The sequence below is a fragment of the Drosophila santomea genome, chromosome 3R (assembly GCF_016746245.2).
Source record: "Drosophila santomea strain STO CAGO 1482 chromosome 3R, Prin_Dsan_1.1, whole genome shotgun sequence".
NCBI lineage: Eukaryota > Metazoa > Arthropoda > Insecta > Diptera > Drosophilidae > Drosophila > Drosophila santomea.
Genome location: NC_053019.2, coordinates 12,566,781 through 12,585,957, shown reverse-complemented (window position 1 = coordinate 12,585,957; position 19,177 = coordinate 12,566,781). Strand labels below are relative to the sequence as shown.

At 44.8% G+C, this 19,177-nt stretch overlaps 6 protein-coding genes across 7 annotated transcripts; 2 read left to right on the top strand and 4 right to left on the bottom strand.

The window, feature by feature from the left end:
- The first annotated feature begins 15 nt into the window (after window positions 1-15).
- LOC120452285 (F-box only protein 9) lies at window positions 16-1,831 on the top strand. The gene is made up of 3 exons (XM_039636417.1): window positions 16-247; window positions 312-1,027; window positions 1,116-1,831. Exons 2-3 carry the CDS (start codon window positions 330-332, stop codon window positions 1,753-1,755), a joined length of 1,338 nt encoding a protein of 445 aa, XP_039492351.1. The 5' UTR covers window positions 16-247; window positions 312-329; the 3' UTR covers window positions 1,756-1,831.
- Window positions 1,832-1,965: 134 nt separating this feature from the next.
- On the bottom strand, window positions 1,966-3,689 carry LOC120452284 (programmed cell death protein 2-like). Its single transcript, XM_039636416.2, has 3 exons — window positions 3,501-3,689; window positions 2,347-3,440; window positions 1,966-2,288 (listed from the first exon to the last, which is right to left on the bottom strand). Exons 1-3 carry the CDS (start codon window positions 3,606-3,608, stop codon window positions 2,033-2,035), a joined length of 1,458 nt encoding a protein of 485 aa, XP_039492350.1. The 5' UTR covers window positions 3,609-3,689; the 3' UTR covers window positions 1,966-2,032.
- Window positions 3,690-3,900: 211 nt separating this feature from the next.
- Window positions 3,901-11,154, bottom strand: LOC120452702 (UNC93-like protein MFSD11). Of its 2 annotated transcripts, XM_039637059.1 has the most exons (5): window positions 10,956-11,154; window positions 10,713-10,883; window positions 5,434-5,603; window positions 4,911-5,368; window positions 3,901-4,843 (listed from the first exon to the last, which is right to left on the bottom strand). In XM_039637059.1, the coding sequence occupies exons 2-5, from the start codon at window positions 10,797-10,799 to the stop codon at window positions 4,248-4,250; spliced, it is 1,311 nt and encodes a 436-aa protein (XP_039492993.1). In that variant the 5' UTR covers window positions 10,800-10,883; window positions 10,956-11,154; the 3' UTR covers window positions 3,901-4,247. The 2 variants fall into 2 exon arrangements, with proteins under 2 accessions (XP_039492993.1, XP_039492992.1); XM_039637058.1 differs by having other exon boundaries at window positions 10,713-11,154.
- Window positions 7,067-7,954, bottom strand: LOC120452705. Its single transcript, XM_039637065.2, has one exon. The coding sequence runs from the start codon at window positions 7,865-7,867 to the stop codon at window positions 7,436-7,438; it is 432 nt and encodes a 143-aa protein (XP_039492999.1). The 5' UTR covers window positions 7,868-7,954; the 3' UTR covers window positions 7,067-7,435.
- Window positions 11,155-11,480: 326 nt separating the features above from the next.
- Window positions 11,481-12,953, bottom strand: LOC120452703. Its single transcript, XM_039637060.2, has 2 exons — window positions 12,533-12,953; window positions 11,481-12,466 (listed from the first exon to the last, which is right to left on the bottom strand). Exons 1-2 carry the CDS (start codon window positions 12,866-12,868, stop codon window positions 11,564-11,566), a joined length of 1,239 nt encoding a protein of 412 aa, XP_039492994.1. The 5' UTR covers window positions 12,869-12,953; the 3' UTR covers window positions 11,481-11,563.
- A 95-nt stretch (window positions 12,954-13,048) lies between these two features.
- Window positions 13,049-19,109, top strand: LOC120452701. The gene is made up of 2 exons (XM_039637057.1): window positions 13,049-17,539; window positions 17,688-19,109. The coding sequence occupies exons 1-2, from the start codon at window positions 13,619-13,621 to the stop codon at window positions 17,760-17,762; spliced, it is 3,996 nt and encodes a 1,331-aa protein (XP_039492991.1). The 5' UTR covers window positions 13,049-13,618; the 3' UTR covers window positions 17,763-19,109.
- Window positions 19,110-19,177: the final 68 nt, after the last annotated feature.

Sequence of the window (19,177 nt, the reverse complement as noted above, 5' to 3'; positions counted from 1 at the left end):
TGCCAAACCGCTGCGTGCACACTGTAAACAAAAGCTATTAGTGTAGAAGTGTTCTCGTTTGCGTATTTGAATTATCTTAATCTTGGGGTCTTACCAATGGCCACATGTTGCTCCCAGTTGCATACGACTTCGAAATTCTGGGGTGAAGCCCGCGGCCAAAATCAGCAATACGCGCGGCCCTTTATTATAAGTTATATTTTGTCCCTAACTTCCGTATCTTCCCACGTCGAATACTAAGACCTTTCAGGTTAGAAATTGCGTCAGATAAATGCGCAGATGTCTATAATCTACGATCTGTTTGGCATTCGCAGACTAGTTTAGCTCTAATCATGTCAGACGTGGATTCGGATGGCGATCAGCCAGGACGGGAAACGGGCACCAACGCACTGGATGAGTTCCGGGAGAACTGGCAGCGGGAGCTCCAGGAGCACAACAACACTGGATCTAATAGCCGTTCCGAGGCGGGAGATCGCCTTACGGCGGCCAATTCCAATCTCAGCGAGGCCGATCTTCTGCAGGCCAAGGCGGAGAGTCTCTATCAAACTGCTGTGCAGCTGGAGCAGCGTGGAAAGGTCTACGACGCACTACCCTTCTACAGGAAGGCCACACAAATCGTTCCGGACATTGAGTTCAGGTTTTACGAGCAGCAGAAGCAACTGCTCAGCGGCGATGTTAGCAAAAAGTACCTCAATCTGGCTAACGATTTGGCCAAGCAACTGGATCTGGGTCAGCAGGATGCAACTCAAAGTGGGGAGGAGGTTGTGGACAACTTGTACGATAAGTTCCAGAACGATTTGCGGCAGGAAAACATTTACAATGGCAAGATGATAGCGTCCAGCCGTGATGCCAATGTCCTGACCACCGGTCTGCACTTTGCCGACCTGCCGCCCGAGATTGTGATGCGCATCCTGCGCTGGGTGGTGTCTGCCCAACTGGACATGCGCTCGCTGGAACAGTGTGCTGCTGTCTGCAAAGGTTTCTATGTGTACGCGCGGGATGAGGAGCTTTGGAGGCTAGCCTGTGTCAAGTAAGTCCTCCTTTTAAGTATAAATTCATATTTCTTTGGAATTAAAGGATATTTAAAAACTTATTGTTACCTTTCCTAATTTGCATAGAGTATGGGGCCACAACGTTGGAACCTTAGAGGCCCAGGATTCAGATGTTAGCAACGTCTATCACTCCTGGCGGGACATGTTTATTCGTCGAGAACGAGTGCTTTTCAACGGATGCTACATCAGCAAGACTACGTACCTGAGAATGGGCGAGAACAGCTTTCAGGATCAGTTCTACCGACCTGTGCAGCTGGTGGAGTATTATCGCTACATTCGATTTATGCCCGATGGAAAGGTGCTTATGATGACGACGGCCGATGAGCCGGCGCAGGGTGTATCTAAACTAAAGCATGTGCACAACGTACGCTCGGAAATGCTTCGCGGTCGCTATCGGCTTTTTGGGAGCACAGTCACTCTGGTGCTGCAAAAGTCGCAGACTCGTGGACCGGCTCACCTCCGACAGAGACGAGGGAGTATCATGCCACTGGAGGAGGACTCATCACAGTTCCTGATCGAGCTACGCATCGCGGGCTCCAGCAAACGCCGATGCGCGCAGTTGGTTTGGTCACATTACACGCTCGTGCAGAATCGCAACAAGGTGGACATCAGCTCCGAGTTTGATTTGACCGAGGCCAAATACCCGCCGCTAAGGTTCTCAACCGTAAAGAGCTACCATCTTGATGCCGATGCACCATTAGCTTAAGTTAATTAAGATTCCTGCAAGTGGGAAATAAAACATTTTTTTTGGAACCCTTTTAGAGGGGGAGTGGAAATAACGAGATATTATTAGCAACTATCCTTTTTGGAGTGTCTAAAAGCTTACAACGTTCTTAACAACTAGAGCATAAAATCTTCCTAGGACAATCGAGAAGCTTAGCTTTATCTCTGCAGTTTGCGTTTAAAATTCGTTGCACCAGCCTGCAATCGTAGCAGCTACAGCGAAGGGTTCTAATGGCTTTGGGAAATGGCCGGATGCCACCTTAAGATTCGGACTGAACCACAATATGTTCGTATCGCATCAGGTCGGGTGTGTCCCAGCAGCTCTTAAGGCAGGTGAAGACTAGCACGTTGCCATACTCGATTGGTGCATTACAACCGTTCACCTGGAACCGCAGCTTGGGAATCAGTGTGGGTAGCAGTTGCACCTCGCAGATGGTCTCTCCCTTGCAATTCTGGCACTTGGGAAGTGGTTCTGTCAACGGGGCCACCAACAGCGGAAGCGCATCCCGGGAATATCTGAAGCAGAACAACATAAGTAAAAGGATAGCTCAAATGAAAAAAGTGCAGTGTTCACCTTAACAACTGGCCCGGATTCTGATGGATGGTAGTGATAAAGTTGTGAAACACCAAGTCGCCATGGGCAGGCAACGCTTTCTCATAGGACTCGTGCTCATCGCCCTGCTCTGCTGATCCAGATGCACCGCCGGTCGGTGACTGACCCGCATCTTCATCTCTCAGCTTGTACTCCTGATACAAATCACGAATGTGGTCCATGGACAAGGCGCCGCCGAAGTTTTCGTACTCCTCCATCTGGGTCTTACTCTCCACATCCACGGCAATGTAGTAGGACTTTAGCGTAAAGTCCTTAATCTGCGACAGCGAACTCGAGGTGTGCTTTAACAAGGCAATTAGATCGCGTTCCGGCTTCTTGGGCGTGTCGACCAGCACCAGATCGGTTTCGGGACCCTCGATCTCAGCACAAATGGCCGCTGAGGCTGCACTGGCTCCGGCTCCATCCAAATTGGGAGCGGCTGCTGCTGCACAATTAGCATTTGGATCATCGTCGGCGTTTTGAGGCGATATCATGTCCATTTGATGAAAGCCCGAGATCAGGTCGTTCTCCACCGAAGTGCTCTCGTCCTCGTCGTCGTCGTCATCGCCGGCAATCTTTACTTGCTCAAGCTTGGCTGGTTCATCCATTTGGATGTCTGCCTTGGCGTACTGCAGAGCATTCGGTCGCACATTGCCATTCCGTTCGTTCTGCTCGTCGTCCGCGGTGATGTCCATAGCCTCGTCTAATGTCACGGATATGGTTCTGGCCGACTCGGTGGCTCCACCGCTGCTGTCGCCCCAGTCATCCGCTCCGCTACACCAGGTTACAGCCTGCAAGGCGCTGGACTTTCCCTTCTTTTTGGAGTGCTGCTTCTTAGTGGGCGTGGCCTTCGGCGAATGCTCGCTGATCACCTCGAACTGGTGGTCCAGGTGCTGAGTGCGCACACAGCACCAGCTCTTGGAATTCTGAGAGCAGGCGGGGCTCACGCATCCGAAAACGTAAAGGCTGCGATGGAATTGGGAGCGATCCAGCGGCGCGTACATCTGCACGATCAGGGGACGCACTGCACCGCACAGCGGGCATGACGGAATGGTCACCTCGTGTCTGGGCCAATCCTGTGGGTAAAAATCAATTTCAATTATCCACTGCCTCGATTGAAGTCTATCAAGTCTTACGGGTGTGCCGCCGATTTTGTTGGTACAACTGTTCAGGAACTGCTCCTGCTTGGCCGTAACCTCCTCATCCTCGTATCCTAGGTACACAGTCGACTTATTCTTGGCCATTTTTCATGGTTTCATCCAATTTTTTCAAATTGAATGATTTCTTTTAGGAATGGGCGAAATGAGTGCTCCTGGGCAGATAATCGATAGTTGTACATTGTGCTATCGATTTCTTAAGTTATCGACTACATCGTAATCGAGTGTGGGAATTTCAAAATTAAAAATGTAGGCACTAAAATTTATGTTAAATGTTAAATACTTAAAAAATTCACCAATGTTTTCATAAAAAACCTTTATTTACTTATCATAAGCTAAGACGCATTTTTTCTTGTTTCCCAGGCAAATGAAAACCATGTTTAAAATTCGTTATATATTTCTTATAATACTCCAAATGTGTGGTTTACTAGCTTACATTTGCACAATCGCCGCTTAAAATAAACAAACGCACATATACAATACACACATATAAAAACATAGACAACTAGATTATAGTTACGTTTTGGGAATGCCAACAATAAAATACGTATATTTAGCAACAATAGCGCGCATCAACACTTATCAGTTATTGTCTAGGAAGACGACGCAGTCGCACGGATTTCAAGCACTCCGAGGAATTTAACAAACACGGACAAATGGCTCTAGCCCTAGAGTTCTAACGAGAACCTGCATCTAATACTCTAGACCCTATGAGTCCTGACGGATTTACTTCTCCAAGGCCTCCTGCTCGCGGTGCTGCCTCTTGAAGCCCCACTCTACAAAGACGAAGGCGATGGTGCCAATGGTTCCCGTGACCACCAGGATGCCTAGCTGCACGTACAGTCCGAAGTGCGAGGAGTAGAAGAAGCTAATGGCCGCCGCCACCGATTGTGTGAACTTAAACAGGGCAAAGGCTCCCACGGCATTGTTCACATACTCCCCACCAAGCATCGAGTAGATCTGGGTGTTGAAGCAGGCATCGCCCAGGCCCAAAAGAAAGGCACACACCAGGGCAATGCTGGCTCGGGGCGGGTCCAGATAGGATATATCGGTGGTATCTTTAAACGGTGCACTGTTCGGCAGGTTGATGAACGTCATGAAGAACGCTGCCATGTGCATCACATAGCCGGCAATCACGATGGGATCGCGTCCATATCTCGTCGTCTTGTTGCCCAGTATGCCAAAGAGTCCTCCACCGAAGACCTCGCCGGCTCCAATACAAATGCCCACCAGGCCAACGATCTCCTTCGGCGTTTCGGCTATTTTCGTGGTGAATCCAATCGCTGATCCAAACACTCCGCTAAAGAACGACAACTCCAGGCCTAGAAAATTAATATTCAGAAATTAGTATCTCAGGTCTCATTTCATTTTGCATACAATTCGACCCACCTGTGTAAAAGAAGGCCAAACTGAGGAGCAGCATCTTTTTGGTGAGAAACAATTGTCCTGCGGACTTCAATGCGTATATGGCCTGTCCACAGCCCGTGTGCTTCTGTTCCAGCTCGTTGTCGTGCTCGGCATTGTCGGGCATAAATCTCAGGGCGGCCAGAAACACGATGCCCAGAACAGCAATCACCGTGAGCACGCCGATGACCAGATTCCGTGTCTCCTTGTCGATGCGGGTCTTGTCCTGGAACTGATAGTACACGAACAGATTGCCGATGAACATGCTGCACTGCAGCAGAGCCCAGAAGACGCCAGAGTTACGGGAAATCGTCGAGGATTCACTACACCGAGCCAGGTAGGTTCCCTGACCCGTCCAGGTGATTGAAGCACCCAATCCCAGCACTGCGCTGCCCACGTACAGCAGCACCGTCGATGGGAACATGAACGTAATCATGAAGGCCCTGTAAAAGAGTTCCAATAGTTTAAGTTACCAATATGTTTTTGTCGTTCGGGCGGATCTACTCACGTATAGGTCAGTGCTCCCACGACCATGGCTACTCGGGGTCCGGTAAAGGAAATGAACGAGGGTGCCAGCCAGTTGGAGAGCGAGAAGAACAGGTAGATGATGGCCAGGCTGGTGTAACCCTCGCCCTTGAAGGTATCATCTTCCTGGGCAATGCTATCCAGTATGGTTTTCTACAGATTGAGAGATTGGATCAAAAGGTGAAGCGATTAGCATTTTGGTAACGTGCCAGACACATTTTGACGGTGGGGTGGCATGCCAATGAACCAACGGCCGACGCATTTGTTTATTGTTTTTCTTTAAATGTTATACGACAAACGTGTTCTCGGTTCAAGTACGCAACATACAGGTATTTCCTGTCCGGATATCTTTTTTGAGACACAATCTCCTTAAAAAATCCCTACAAAAAAACTAACTTTAAAACAAGTTGGGCTTGAACTGTTGATCTGGTTGGTTTATAGTTTGGATGATTTTGTTATATGTTATATTTTATATAACATGAGTTAGGTTTTAATTCGTCTCTATGCAATCTAAGAAATAAATATATCTTTAAAATCTTATTCTCATGAGACTTCTTGGAGGGTTCAATGCTATAACTTACTTCCTATATTAAAAACTTAGTTTCCTAATAAGAGTAGACATATACATACGTGCCTTATATAACCCATACTCTCTAGTGGTATGAAAAAACAACTGCAGCTATTGAAAAAAAAATGAATACGACTTGAATCTGCAACCCGATTCAAGGTTAACTTTACAATTCTTGTGAATGTCAATGGAAAATCACAAGCTGCATATGCGAAACATGTTTGCGGTTGAGTCTGAAAATTTTCCATTCCAAAGGACGCATCTCGGCAAGCGGCGAATGGTATCGTTATCTGAGCGAAAAATTCTGACTCTGACACGATTTCGATTTCTATTTGCATCAATTAAGTGGCGCTGCAAATCCGGTCCGGTCCTCGTGCCCATTTGGAAGTCCAACTTGAGAGGTTGCACCCACTGATAATGCTTTCGAAGTGCGCCATTGAAATATACTTATGAATGAGCTGGAGCAAGTGAAAGTCCAGAACTTAATTGTCTGCAATCGAGAAGCGGAACTGAATTGCCATTCAAACGTTTCATGCCCCTGGGAGTTCAGGAAGTATTTATTAAATCTTTGTACGGAAAGTGCTTGAAACTGCTTTTGGGATGTCGCCTATGTGCTAACCTAAGTATGTATTTCTCACGTACATAAAAAAAACTAACTAATGTTTATGGCACTGGTATAGGGGAGCATAAAAAGCAAAGTATTATAGGGGATCGTAAGGCGGTGGCGATAAGAAATCTCGAGTTTCAAGTGCAGTTATTCCTTATCAGCACCAATAGGCTCAATGAAAATTTGTTGATGATCTTCTTATTATCGGATCGACCTCAAATTGTGTCAAGTTTTGAGCAAACATGGGCCGAAAGAAAGTCGAAATGCAATAATGAAAGTGCGGTGCGTACGCGGAATTGCAGCAGAATGTGCTGAACAACTTAATAAGTCGATCGTCACTTTGCTTTGTTTATTTGTTACGCAAAAAAATTGGCACAACAACTCGAGAAAAACTTCAGAAATGTGAAACGTGTTTGGATCGATTTTCCTTGCAAAAGGTATATGGACGTTCGCTTGAAACTCGCACTATAACTTAATTTTATTACATTTCCCCAAAATTGCAATAATAATGCAAAATTATGCCTAGTTATTGCAATTCTTAAGTACACAAAATATAAAATTGAAGGGAACGTTTTTCTAGATCGTTCCATTGTGAGCTCGGTTTGATAAAAAAGTTCATATGATTCATTGATTTGCATTGGGTTGGATTGATTCCTATCCTGGTTATCTCTGCTCTACTACATCTTTTATCGGGATCTCATCATGTCTATCCTGCAATCTGTCATCAAACGCATTATCGTTGCTAGTTGAGAGTTAGTTGTATCCTTTCAACCCGATTAATAAACTGCAGCGTTGCAAGACAACATCGTTTCATTTGGCAAACTTTATGTTAATGGTGCGACAGTATGCCTCGATTTCTGCGATCGTCTTCTTGCCAGTCTCGTAGGATCTAAAGTTAAATTCCGTATCTGCGGCATGCATCAGGTCACTTAGTTTCTGACCTCGAGTTATGGTGAACTCGGCTTCATCAAATAGTTTCCGTTTCATTTCAAAGGTCATTCCACTAGGTTGCACTGAATCCATAGACGACTCATCCTGTGGAATTGATTGTTGCTCCCTGTTTTCACTCACTCTTATGGACTTAAGCTTTTCTAACAAGGTGGTGGATTGAATTCTCTTTTGGACCTTGGGCATCGGCGTATTCGATCCCTTGGCGTTCAGGAATCCATAGGTGCGACCATCCACCATCTCATTTTCGCGTTTAACATCGAAATCGATATCTCTCTTGAAGTATTGTGTCATTTTATTCAGTTTAGAAAAGTTTTGTTAAGTTATGCTTAGATATTTATGGTATTCTGATATTGCACTGATGATATATTATGCAGGACTTACTAGGTTGATTTCAAATTAAGCAATGAAATAACTTCCTAAACAACAGAAATCCTGGTATAATTTCAAATTAGTTGATCATTCCATTGATATTTCTTTGCTTGCCTCATCTGACTTTTCAAAATGTTACAACATTAATGGGGAATTTCCCCAGTTTTAAATAGCCATTTATAGGGTGTTCACGACACTCGGTCTGACCAGGCCAGACTTGATTTTCCGCTCTTTTGGCCAGACATTGTTGCACCCGACTGCTTTTCGGCAGGGGGGTTGGGGTGACTCGGTTTGGGGCAGTGAGTGGTGGTGGGCTCGTCGGCGCACACCCACTTTTCGGCTTGTTGTTGTGCAACCGGCTGTTTTGGGCTATGCTTTTTGTCTGGGCGCAGGCGCTCCGCCCGTCGCCACCCCCACTGCCCCCGCCGCCCGCCGTCTTGGCCAAACTGAAGTGTGCATACATATGCATGCGCGTATATTGGTCAACCTGGCTTACTTTATTGCTGACGTGGCCTTGAGCCTGACGTCTAACACACAGCACATACAAACATATGTATGTGGACTTGTGCGGCGGCAGCGAACTTGCAATTGCAATGACATTGAAAGAGTTTTGCCGTTTGACGCGTATTCGATTGCGCAATCAGGTGGAAAGCGGTTTGTGAAAGTGTTCTGCTTGCTGGCCACTCCAACGATTGCAACATTAAGCCAAGGCCTCGCTTGAAAATTGCTCTCTAATAGACACGGAATACGGGCCACACACTGGCCGATCGATCGATCGATTGTTGGTCTATAAGTTTGGCTAACCGCACTTGAAGAAAACTTGAGTTCTGGCAAAAATAGCTCTATGCTGCCTTGAAGTTTAGAAGGCCATCAGTTTGAAAATGTATTTGGCAGCAAGTTTGATGTTACTGAAAATCGTTGTTTCTAATTAAGCAACTTTCTGCAAGCTTAAACATAATCTCTGGTTTTAATTGAATATTTACACTTCCTTAAGCCAAATGGCTCCACAAGAATACTCACAATAGACCTTATTTTGTACTGTGTAGCTATAAGTTTAGCTAACTACGCCAATGCACGCCCTGATTGGAATTTACTTTTGCTTTTTTTGTGCTGTTGCGGTAGTAAATTGTTTATAAAGAGAAATACCAACTGGAGGGCAGTCACAAAGGCAAAAAGGTTACACAGAAAATAGGCAGAGAAAAACAAAAACGTAAGCATAGTGACAGATTACAACGATTTATTCAGTTTTGAATCATTTTTTGTGGCACTTGTCAGGGGGTATTGATACAGTGCATTGAACCATAACGAAATGCTTGAAAACGAGCTGTTGGCAAACAAAGTAATTGCAAAGACCGATTTGGTGGCCAATTTGGAGTTCGAGTCGCGACCACAAGTAAATCGCGTCACATACACAAATAAGACGAGATAAACGCGTAAAAGAATACATTTTCGCATACCCGACAATCCAGTTGGCTAATGAATCCCAACTCACGAACTACGTTCGCATTTCATTTAGTATAAAAATAGGTACATAAGTCTGTTTTCTGGTTTTGTTTTTGCCTGCTGTTGGCCTTGATCTTACGGCTTTTATCACTGACAATAAATAACCAACGAAATAAACCGCTATATTGCAAGCAACCAGTCAATGAACGCGTCCATGTACCTATCTATGCCCATTATTACCAATAAGTGTAATCCGCTGTGTTCATTTGCCAATATTAATTAGGTAATCGTTGTGACTTAATTATATCGACGGATTGGAGTATGCCCCCAAAAATCTGCCTATAAATGGTGATCAACTGCTTCACGGAATTAAAATCCCTATTAAATGGAGTGGAATTTGTGTATGTCGTATCTTGTACTAGTGACCAGTGCGTACTACGCATGAATATTTTGATACACATAATTATTCGGTCGTTGGACTTCAGGCTGATGATGATGCTGTCAAAATACGAAATATTTGTATATAGAAGCAAGTCTTCATTATTTGGATGAAGATAATTCCCATTTTAACAGATGCACTAATTGAATAAAACTGATTCTACGATAGACAATCATAATGTGTCTGTTATGTGTAAATCAGTTTGAACCTATGGGTTGTGGGAAAATAAGTGTAAGAAAGTTACAATAGACCTATTCCCTTATTGGGGTCAACTTTTCTGGCTTGTCGTGCTCCATCATGAACGATAGGTTCTCAATGTTTAATGGTTCTCCATTGTTCATAATATAGATATGCATAAAGTAGGCTGAAGTTGTGAGTTGCGGGGAAATAATTGTAGGGGAGTAATAAATGCCGTATTCGCCTATTGGGGTCAACTTTACCGCCCCATTCTACATTACTAACGATACTGCTCTGCGACGGATGATGAGTTTACCAGTGCTGCGAGCAGTTCTTATCAATTTAATTTTACACAGCGCACAATGGCCGCCGAATGACTGGTGACCTTTGGAGCAGGCAGTACATTAAATCGTTATTGTAATAAGCAACTCCTTGCCACTTTACACCGCCACAAATCAGGGGGTAATTTACGGGCAAACAATTGCCGCTTGAATGGCGGCAATGTTATAACATCCTGTGACGCGGGTTGAAGTGGGCGTAGTGGGCGCACTTGTGGGCGGCAAGGGCACTGCGATGTCTATTGACAAGGACAAGGACGAAGGTCCAATGGCAAGGATGTCAACAACAACGCCCACGCATACACACAAGCGCGGGAACAGAGAGAGAGAGAGAGTAAAAGAACTGAGAGCGTAGAGAGGAATGACTTACCTCGATGTTACACATGGTCTGGAATGCCGTAAAGACGAACATAAAGCCGAAGCCCAGGATGAGTATCATCAGGAATTTGAAATCCATCCTGCTGCCGCGCAATATCTTTTCCAATCACGATAGAATCCAATTCAATTAACTGGCCGCGCACTTTTGCATTTGCATTTGCATCTGCCGACGTCACAAGAGAGGAGAGGAGGAGTGAGGTGGCGTGAACTGCAACTCTCTTTATCTCTCAATTACCGCTAGAAATCCCACAATAGACAGATTCAGATGGACGCATCTGTTTAGCACTTATCGCAAGCAATTAAACCCAATGCAAATGCTTAAATAACGATTTACACATATAAATAAAAATACGCAAAAACACAAAGCTAAAATACTGAGCAAAAGGTAAATGCAATCATTACGCGCCGAGGACCGAGAGTTGAATGAAAAAACACTTCCAGAGGCAGCGCGGTAATAACAGATCCCCTAGGCTTCCCATCGTGCGACTTTTGTATACCCTTTACACGAATTGTATATTCTGAACTGATTAATTTAATACTATGTGGCCACATTTCAGCCTCTTATCGACGATTAATCTTAAGTGTTTTTGCAAAGAAACTATGAAAGTTTTAAACGTGATAAAAGCCAATTATATTTAAGTTTTCCTATACATTTTTCTTTTAGCATTTCCATATCAATGGACTCTAATTTTATTAGTGCAGTGAGAGAGAGAGAGAGATAATAGAAATTTGAGAAAACATACACAAACAGTCGTGGGCATGATCTTAGACATAGTCACGCGAAGTGGGTATCGATAGATCGATACAAGCGCGGGTATTCGATTGGTTTTATTAAATTGAAAATCATTTATAAAAGTCATAATCAGATGAGTTTCGGTGCTCGCCTAAAACATCGGACTGCTGAGTTGTTTGAAAGTCCAAAGAAATTTCTAATGCTCGATCGTTTTCTTGTAAAGTAGATCCTTGAACTGGTAAGCTCTCCACTGCGTGAGTGTTTCCTTGATCCTCAGTTTGCTGAATTCCTAAGTTATTTAATTCGTTATGGAAAATTGAAGATGGGATATCTGGAAGAGATTGAGAGTTTTTCTCTTCTAAGACTGCCTCGTGCGACGATGACTGAACCTTCGGGGTTCGCAGGCATAAGGGACTGCCACATAGTCCAACCACAGAGGCATTCTCCACATCGGATTCCCCGCCAGAAGTATGCTCGGCTGGCCTAACGTCCAACCCAACGGGCACAGCGCGACAACTGATAGAAGCTTCAGATCCTCTATTCTCCTCCACATTTCCCTTAACATCCATCACCGAGGTGGTACTTCTATTCCCGGAAATCACTGTTGGCGTGCTCCTGGGATCATTCGTTTTTTGATTCAATTTGATTGTTGCATTGGGCGTAGCCAGAGTACTTTGAATGGGTTTGGTATACGTCCATCCCGGTGATCCAAATAGTATTTGCTTACTATTTGTGGTCGGTCCGAATAAACTTGGTTGCTTGGTATAGTCTAGGATAGATTCTGCGTCGAAAAGTGACGGTTTATTACTGGTGGTGGGAATATCCGTTTCTTTATACTGATTGGGTCGTGTTTGTGGATTAGTGATTACTCGTTTCTGCTTGACAACGCGCTTTGTGTTGCCGCGCATCCGCTTGCGGGCCTTATCCATCTCAGTTCCTGATAGTGAGTCTTCACTTAGTATCTTGGTGGTCGATTTCCAAGGATCCAAGGATCCGAGACTGCGCTTACGGCGCTAAAAGTTGGCCATTAAAATTAAGAGATTAAACAGAATGAAGGGACCTTTGGTCCGCAGACATACCGCATTCTGCACAGCTTTTCGCAGTGGTGTACCAGGATTGCCCGGTGTACTTGCAATGGGATTGGGCAGAACAACTCCCATCCTGGCAAAGACTACGTTGGTAAGCGCATATCTAGCCGATCCAAGACGCCTCACTATTCCCAGCCTGGTCAAGTTGCTCAGGGACTGCTTTATTACCTCATCTACATGGGCGACCGGAACGCAGTTCCGCATTTGGTACTTGACCTGGTCGGTGATTTCACTTACGCGGACAAAATGAGTTCGGGAAGATTGGAGTATGCTAATGGCCTTGAAAACGTTGCGGTTCACCTTTTTGGGCACTCTAAAGTCGTCCATTTTAAGGCCAATACAATAATTTAGCTTTGCAATGCTTGTATGCTTGTGTCACGTTTGGAGTTTGTGGATCAACTGAAATGAAATTGTTGTGGCGACCATTGACATTTTCAGTTTATGGAAAAGTATACTGGGATGTGTTTCCCAGAGGCGTTTTCCCATTTTATTTTATAACATGTACGGATTATGAGCGGAGTCACCCGGTGCTTCAGCTGTCTTAACAGCGGATTAACATTTTATATATCGATGCTAATTGAACTGAACTGTATTCTTTTCTTTCTCTCTTGTAATTTGCGGTCATAGCGATCAGACGTGATTTTTGTATATGAAGAAATAAATGAAGTTAAATAGTGTATATATGATTCTTATTTGCGAACCCCATTACAATGATGTCAAAGCAGTGAGGCATCACAACTATTCATTGGTGGCCCATGAGGGGAACCTTGCTCATAAGAATCATAATTAATAATTGCTAAAAGCTGTTTGGCAATTTTATCTTCGTGGTCGGCTTCATCCAGATAAATCACCGTGCCTACGTTTTCTATCGCGCTCGCTCTCATCACGACAGAGCAGTATACGCAAACATTCGCGCTCGCTCTCATCACGACAGAGCTAAGTCCCGTTGCCCTTCGATTCCGTTAGATTTGCCGGAATCTCTGCCAAGACAAGAAAAACAAGACGTCAAAGAAGAACACCGATAACATACGAGCATTTGTGCATATTACATACAGTGGAGCAACGTCAGTATAAACAATGTCGAAATTTGATCAACTGGTGCGAGTTCAAACTGACCGCATTGAGTCTTTGAAGCGCTTGTTCAGTAATGTGAAAAAAGACTCGAGTGCGCGGAAAACGGAAATATATTTCGAAAAACGTTTGAATCAAATCGACGAGTTTAACAAAGAATTTCATCAGGCGCATCACACACTTATATGCATGGCAGACTACGAAGAAAGTGTGTATAAGCAACAAAATACAATCAGCCAATTCGAAGACCTGGGCATGGAAGTTTACTGTTTCGTGGCCGAAGAAAAGAAACGAATTTATCCAGGCACAGTGACGCACAACGAATCAGCTAACTCTACAATAACAACACATGTAGAGGAAGTACGGATACCACTGCCAAAATTACCAGTTCCGAAATTCTCTGGCAACTGCGCGGACTGGCCAAGTTTTCATGATGCATTTTTACGCTTAATTCACAATAATGAGCGTCTGGATAATATTCAAAGGTTCCATTTTTTAAAGGAAGCATTACCAGTAGGCCTGGACAACGACATTCGCCAAATCGCTTTAACTGAAGCAAACTATGAAGTCGCTTGGACCACACTTCTACAACGATATAACAACCCACGAATTGTGTTCGCCAGCCACATGAACATGCTCTACAACTTACCGAATCTTTCGAAAGAAAAATCTGCTGACATACGGTCTATGGTTAGCACAGTCAACGTCTGCATTGCCGCTTGCAATACCGTCAAGGCGCCACTACAGGGAGGAGATTTTTGGTTGACTCATTATCTAACAACCAAACTACCCAAAGACACTCACACAGCTTGGGAGCATCATCTGGGCAGCAAGATTGACGTTCCTTCATACAAAGATCTGCAACAGTTCCTCAATGATCGACTTGTTACGTTAGACGCTATTGAAAGCCGTAACGCGTGCAGCGGCATGAAACAGTCAAATGAAACTTCAGACGGTACTAAACGCGTGCGTGTGCACAGCGCCCACACCAGGTCGGGTGCTTCCGCGTCCGCTTGCTATCATTGTGGCAACTTACACATACTTCGAAGATGTCCGCAATTTCTTTCAATGGATTGCTACCAACGGAAGGAAGTGGCCAGCAAGGCAAAATTGTGTCTCAATTGCCTGGGAAAATCGCACACACAAGCAAGCTGCCCCAGCAACAAGAATTGTCTTCATTGTGGTCAACGTCATCACACGATGTTACATTTTCCAGCAACACAGCCAACGCTGATACCCTCCTCGACATCATGCCAAAGTTCAGCAGCCAGTTCAGATGCCAAGCCGACTCTACAGTGCATGTCAACTACAACTTCATCTATGACTCATCGAAAGGTACTACTAGCAACAGCTCGGGTTGTACTCAGTAACACACAGACAGGATGCCAGGCCACGGTAAACGCGCTTCTTGACCAAGGATCGGAAGCAACTATCATTTCGGAGCATGCTGTACAGTCTCTCCAGCTCTCCCGAAGCACAACTCGCACTTCAATCACCGGAGTCGGTCAAGATTCAGGACGACGCTGCAAATTCATCGTAAGTTGTTCGGTGCAAACAGCAACTAACCCAAATTTCTCGTTAAAGGTCGACGATGCTTATGTTTTGAACACGTTGACATCACACATGCCAAGTCAAAGTTTTCCAGCAGGAAACTGGAGTCATATCCATGGTCTCATGCTCGCAGACCCCTATTATTATAGATCCAAGCGAATCGATATCATTTTTGGAGCCGACCTTATGGCACAACTCTTGTTACCTGGAACTAAGATTGGCTTGCCAAACGAACCCATAGCGCAGAATACTCAACTCGGATGGGTTCTGTTAGGCAATGTTGGCAACACGCATATTACACGCCACATTCGATGTAATCATGCCATAATAAACTCCGAAGAGCTGCTTAAGGTATTTTGCGAGGTAGAATCAGTTCCAGAACGCCCAAAGCTCTCCAAAGAAGATCAATGGTGCGAGTCTTTCTTTAAGCAGACCCATCAACGTCAACCAGACGGCAGTTATCAAGTCCGTTTGCCATTCAAGAGGAACTTTGACCCCAGTATGACGCTCGGAAAATCTCATCAGATCGCCCTGAACAGATATCTTCAACTCGAAAGGCGCCTTCAAAGGGACCCAGACAAATGGATCAGATACTGCAAAGGAATTGAAGAATATTTTCAACTAGGTCAAATCACGTTGGCAGAGACGAGCGAAAACTCAACCATAACCACGGATTCCTACGGTCGGCATGTTGCATCATGCGTGCTACCACATCATGCAGTTTTCAAAGAAGAAAGCCTCACCACAAAACAACGTATCGTTTTTGACGCATCGGCCCGGACCTCAAATGGCAGATCGTTAAACGATGTACTATGTGTAGGTCCCACGCTGCAAAATGATCTGCCAGCCGTTCTCTTGAATTGGAGACAATATCAGTTTGTTTTCACTGCCGATATACAACGAATGTATCGCTGTATCAATGTCCACCCTGATGACACGCAGTACCAGAGGATTTTATGGCGGGCGGCGGATGGAGTCATCAAACAGCATTGCCTAACTACCGTCACGTTTGGAACAGCGTCTGCACCTTATACAGCTATAAGAGTCATCCATCAAATAGCTGAAGACACACAGACAAAATATCCTATGGCATCCAACGTTCTCAAAAATGAGATATATGTCGACGACATTCTCTCAGGCGATCATTCACAAGAGGCAGCAATACGGAAAAGTTTGCAAACTATGCTAGCTTTAAAATCCTCTGGCATGGAGCTACGAAAATGGGCTAGTAATGACCAGGATCTGATGGCAACGATACCTCTCGAGCATCGATGCAAGCAGACATCCCTCAGTTGGGACAATGCGGACACCATCAAAACACTGGGTATGTACTGGTTGCCCAAGCAAGATTGCTTCACTTATAAATTACTAGCAAATACTCCAGCCGGTATAACAAAACGAGAAATCCTATCGACCATAGCACGTTTATTTGATCCTCTTGGATTAATCGCTCCAGTTGTAATTTCAGCAAAGATTATATTGAAAGAAATCACACTAGCGAAGCAATATCGCGAGGACGGATCGAGTACATCACTGGATTGGGATGAGCCAGTTCCCAACACCATTGCCGTCAAATGGCAACAATTTCGACAGCAACTAATGAAGGTTAAGACGATCAAAATACAACGCAGCGTCAAATTTACGCCACTATTTAGTAGTGAGATACAACTGCACACCTTTTGCGATGGATCCTCCAGTGCTTACGCAGCAGCAGTGTATGCACGCACCCAACAGTCTGATGGGACTTTCTATACAACGCTCATCGTCGCAAAATCAAAAATTTCGCCAACCAAGCCGTTAACAATACCGCGCACTGAGCTATGCGGTGCAGTATTAGCTACCAAACTCACCAAATGGGTGCTGGAGAATAACCGATGGACCAATGCACATATATCTACCTTTTACTGGACCGATGCTACCATTGTTCTGCACTGGATTAAAGGAGACATTACTAGGTGGAAAACGTTTGTAGCCAACCGAGTGTCTTACATTCTCGACCACACCTCAGCGGCTCAGTGGCACCACATAGACACATCGGAAAACCCAGCAGATTGCGCAACCAGAGGCTTACCACCGAGCCAAATACCTGATATTTGGTGGCATGGCCCATCCTGGCTATGCAAACCACACAATATTTGGCCAAACACGCAATCACAATTGCTCAATCCAGAAGAACGGGATCTGGAGGCCAAATCCATAAAAATTAGAGCCTTCACTACCTTGTCAGACACAAAGGATTCTATTATTGACCGATTCTCGTCGTATACAAAACTGCTACGTGTCACGGCATACATGTTACGATTCTGCCACAATGCTCATGCTCGAGCACAACGAAGTCACGGATCACTCTCTCCTGACGAGCTGGATGAGGCCCTGTGCTGCATAGCTCGCCTTGCACAATCCGATACATTTCACGCCGACATCCAAGCGCTTAAAAGGAACAAGCCGTTACCACCCCGTAGCACACTTTCAAATCTTACACCGTTTCTTGACAACAATATCTTGAGGATTCGTGGCCGTCTCAAGCATTCAAATCTCTCTTTTTCTCGAAAACATCCAATTATATTACCTCATTGTCACCTATTTACAGATTTGGTAATTCAACACTCTCATCAGCTCACTCTACATGGCGGCGCTCAATTAACACTGGCTCACATACGCTACAAATTCTGGATTCCCAGAGGCAGACAAGCAGTCAGGCGAATCATCCGGAAATGCGTCACATGTTTTAAGGTAGCTCCAGTCGTAGCGAAGCAATTGATGGGTGACTTGCCATTACATCGAGTCAACCCCCCAACTCGTCCGTTCATTACAACAGGAGTTGACTACACTGGTGCGATTGAACTTCAAGCCGCGCGTGTACGAGGATCAACCACCTACAAAGGCTATGTAGCCATTTTTATATGCTTAGCAACCAAGGCGGTCCACTTGGAAGCCGTCACTGGACTTTCAACAGAGCACTTCCTGCAAGCATTTACGCGATTCACCGGACGTCGAGGACAAGTTCAACACATGTATAGTGATAACGGCACAAATTTTGTTGGCGCGAGTACATCGCTTAACCAGCCCATCACTTGCAAGGCAGCCCTAAACGAATCGACATGTCAACATGGGACAAGGTGGCATTTCACACCTCCATATTCTCCCAATTTTGGTGGCATCTGGGAGGCAAACGTGAAAGCAATGAAGCATCATCTTAAACGGATCGTCGGCAGCCACAAGCAGACGTATGAGGAGCTTACTACAGTTTTGATCAGGATTGAAGCATGTTTGAACTCACGTCCACTTTGCCCGCTAACCGCCGACCCTGACGATTTAGAAGTACTAACTCCAGCACATTTCTTAATTGGTGACGCACTACTGGCACCGCCACAAGGTCGGCCGAATAATAAGCCTTTGCGTGAACTATTTCTCGCACAACAACACATGACGCGACAATTCTGGTCTCAATGGTCTCGTGATTGGTTATCACACTTGCAAACTCGGCCAAAGTGGTGCCAAATCAAAGATAATCTTAGCATCAACGACTTAGTCATTATAAAGGATGATAATCTACCACCAGCTAAATGGACTATAGGCCGAGTCGTCGAACTGCACCCTGGATCGGACTCGCTAGTCAGAGTGGTTACATTAAAGACGAAATCTGGCATTCAAAAGAGGTCAATCACAAAGCTTTGTCCACTTCCGATTTCAACATAATTATGATCAACACACGGATCAAGAATCACAAGGAGCCTTCATGCTGGACGACGCATTGGCGGGCGGCATGTACGGATTATGAGCGGAGTCACCCGGTGCTTCAGCTGTCTTAACAGCGGATTAACATTTTATATATCGATGCTAATTGAACTGAACTGTATTCTTTTCTTTCTCTCTTGTAATTTGCGGTCATAGCGATCAGACGTGATTTTTGTATATGAAGAAATAAATGAAGTTAAATAGTGTATATATGATTCTTATTTGCGAACCCCATTACAATGATGTCAAAGCAGTGAGGCATCACAACTATTCATA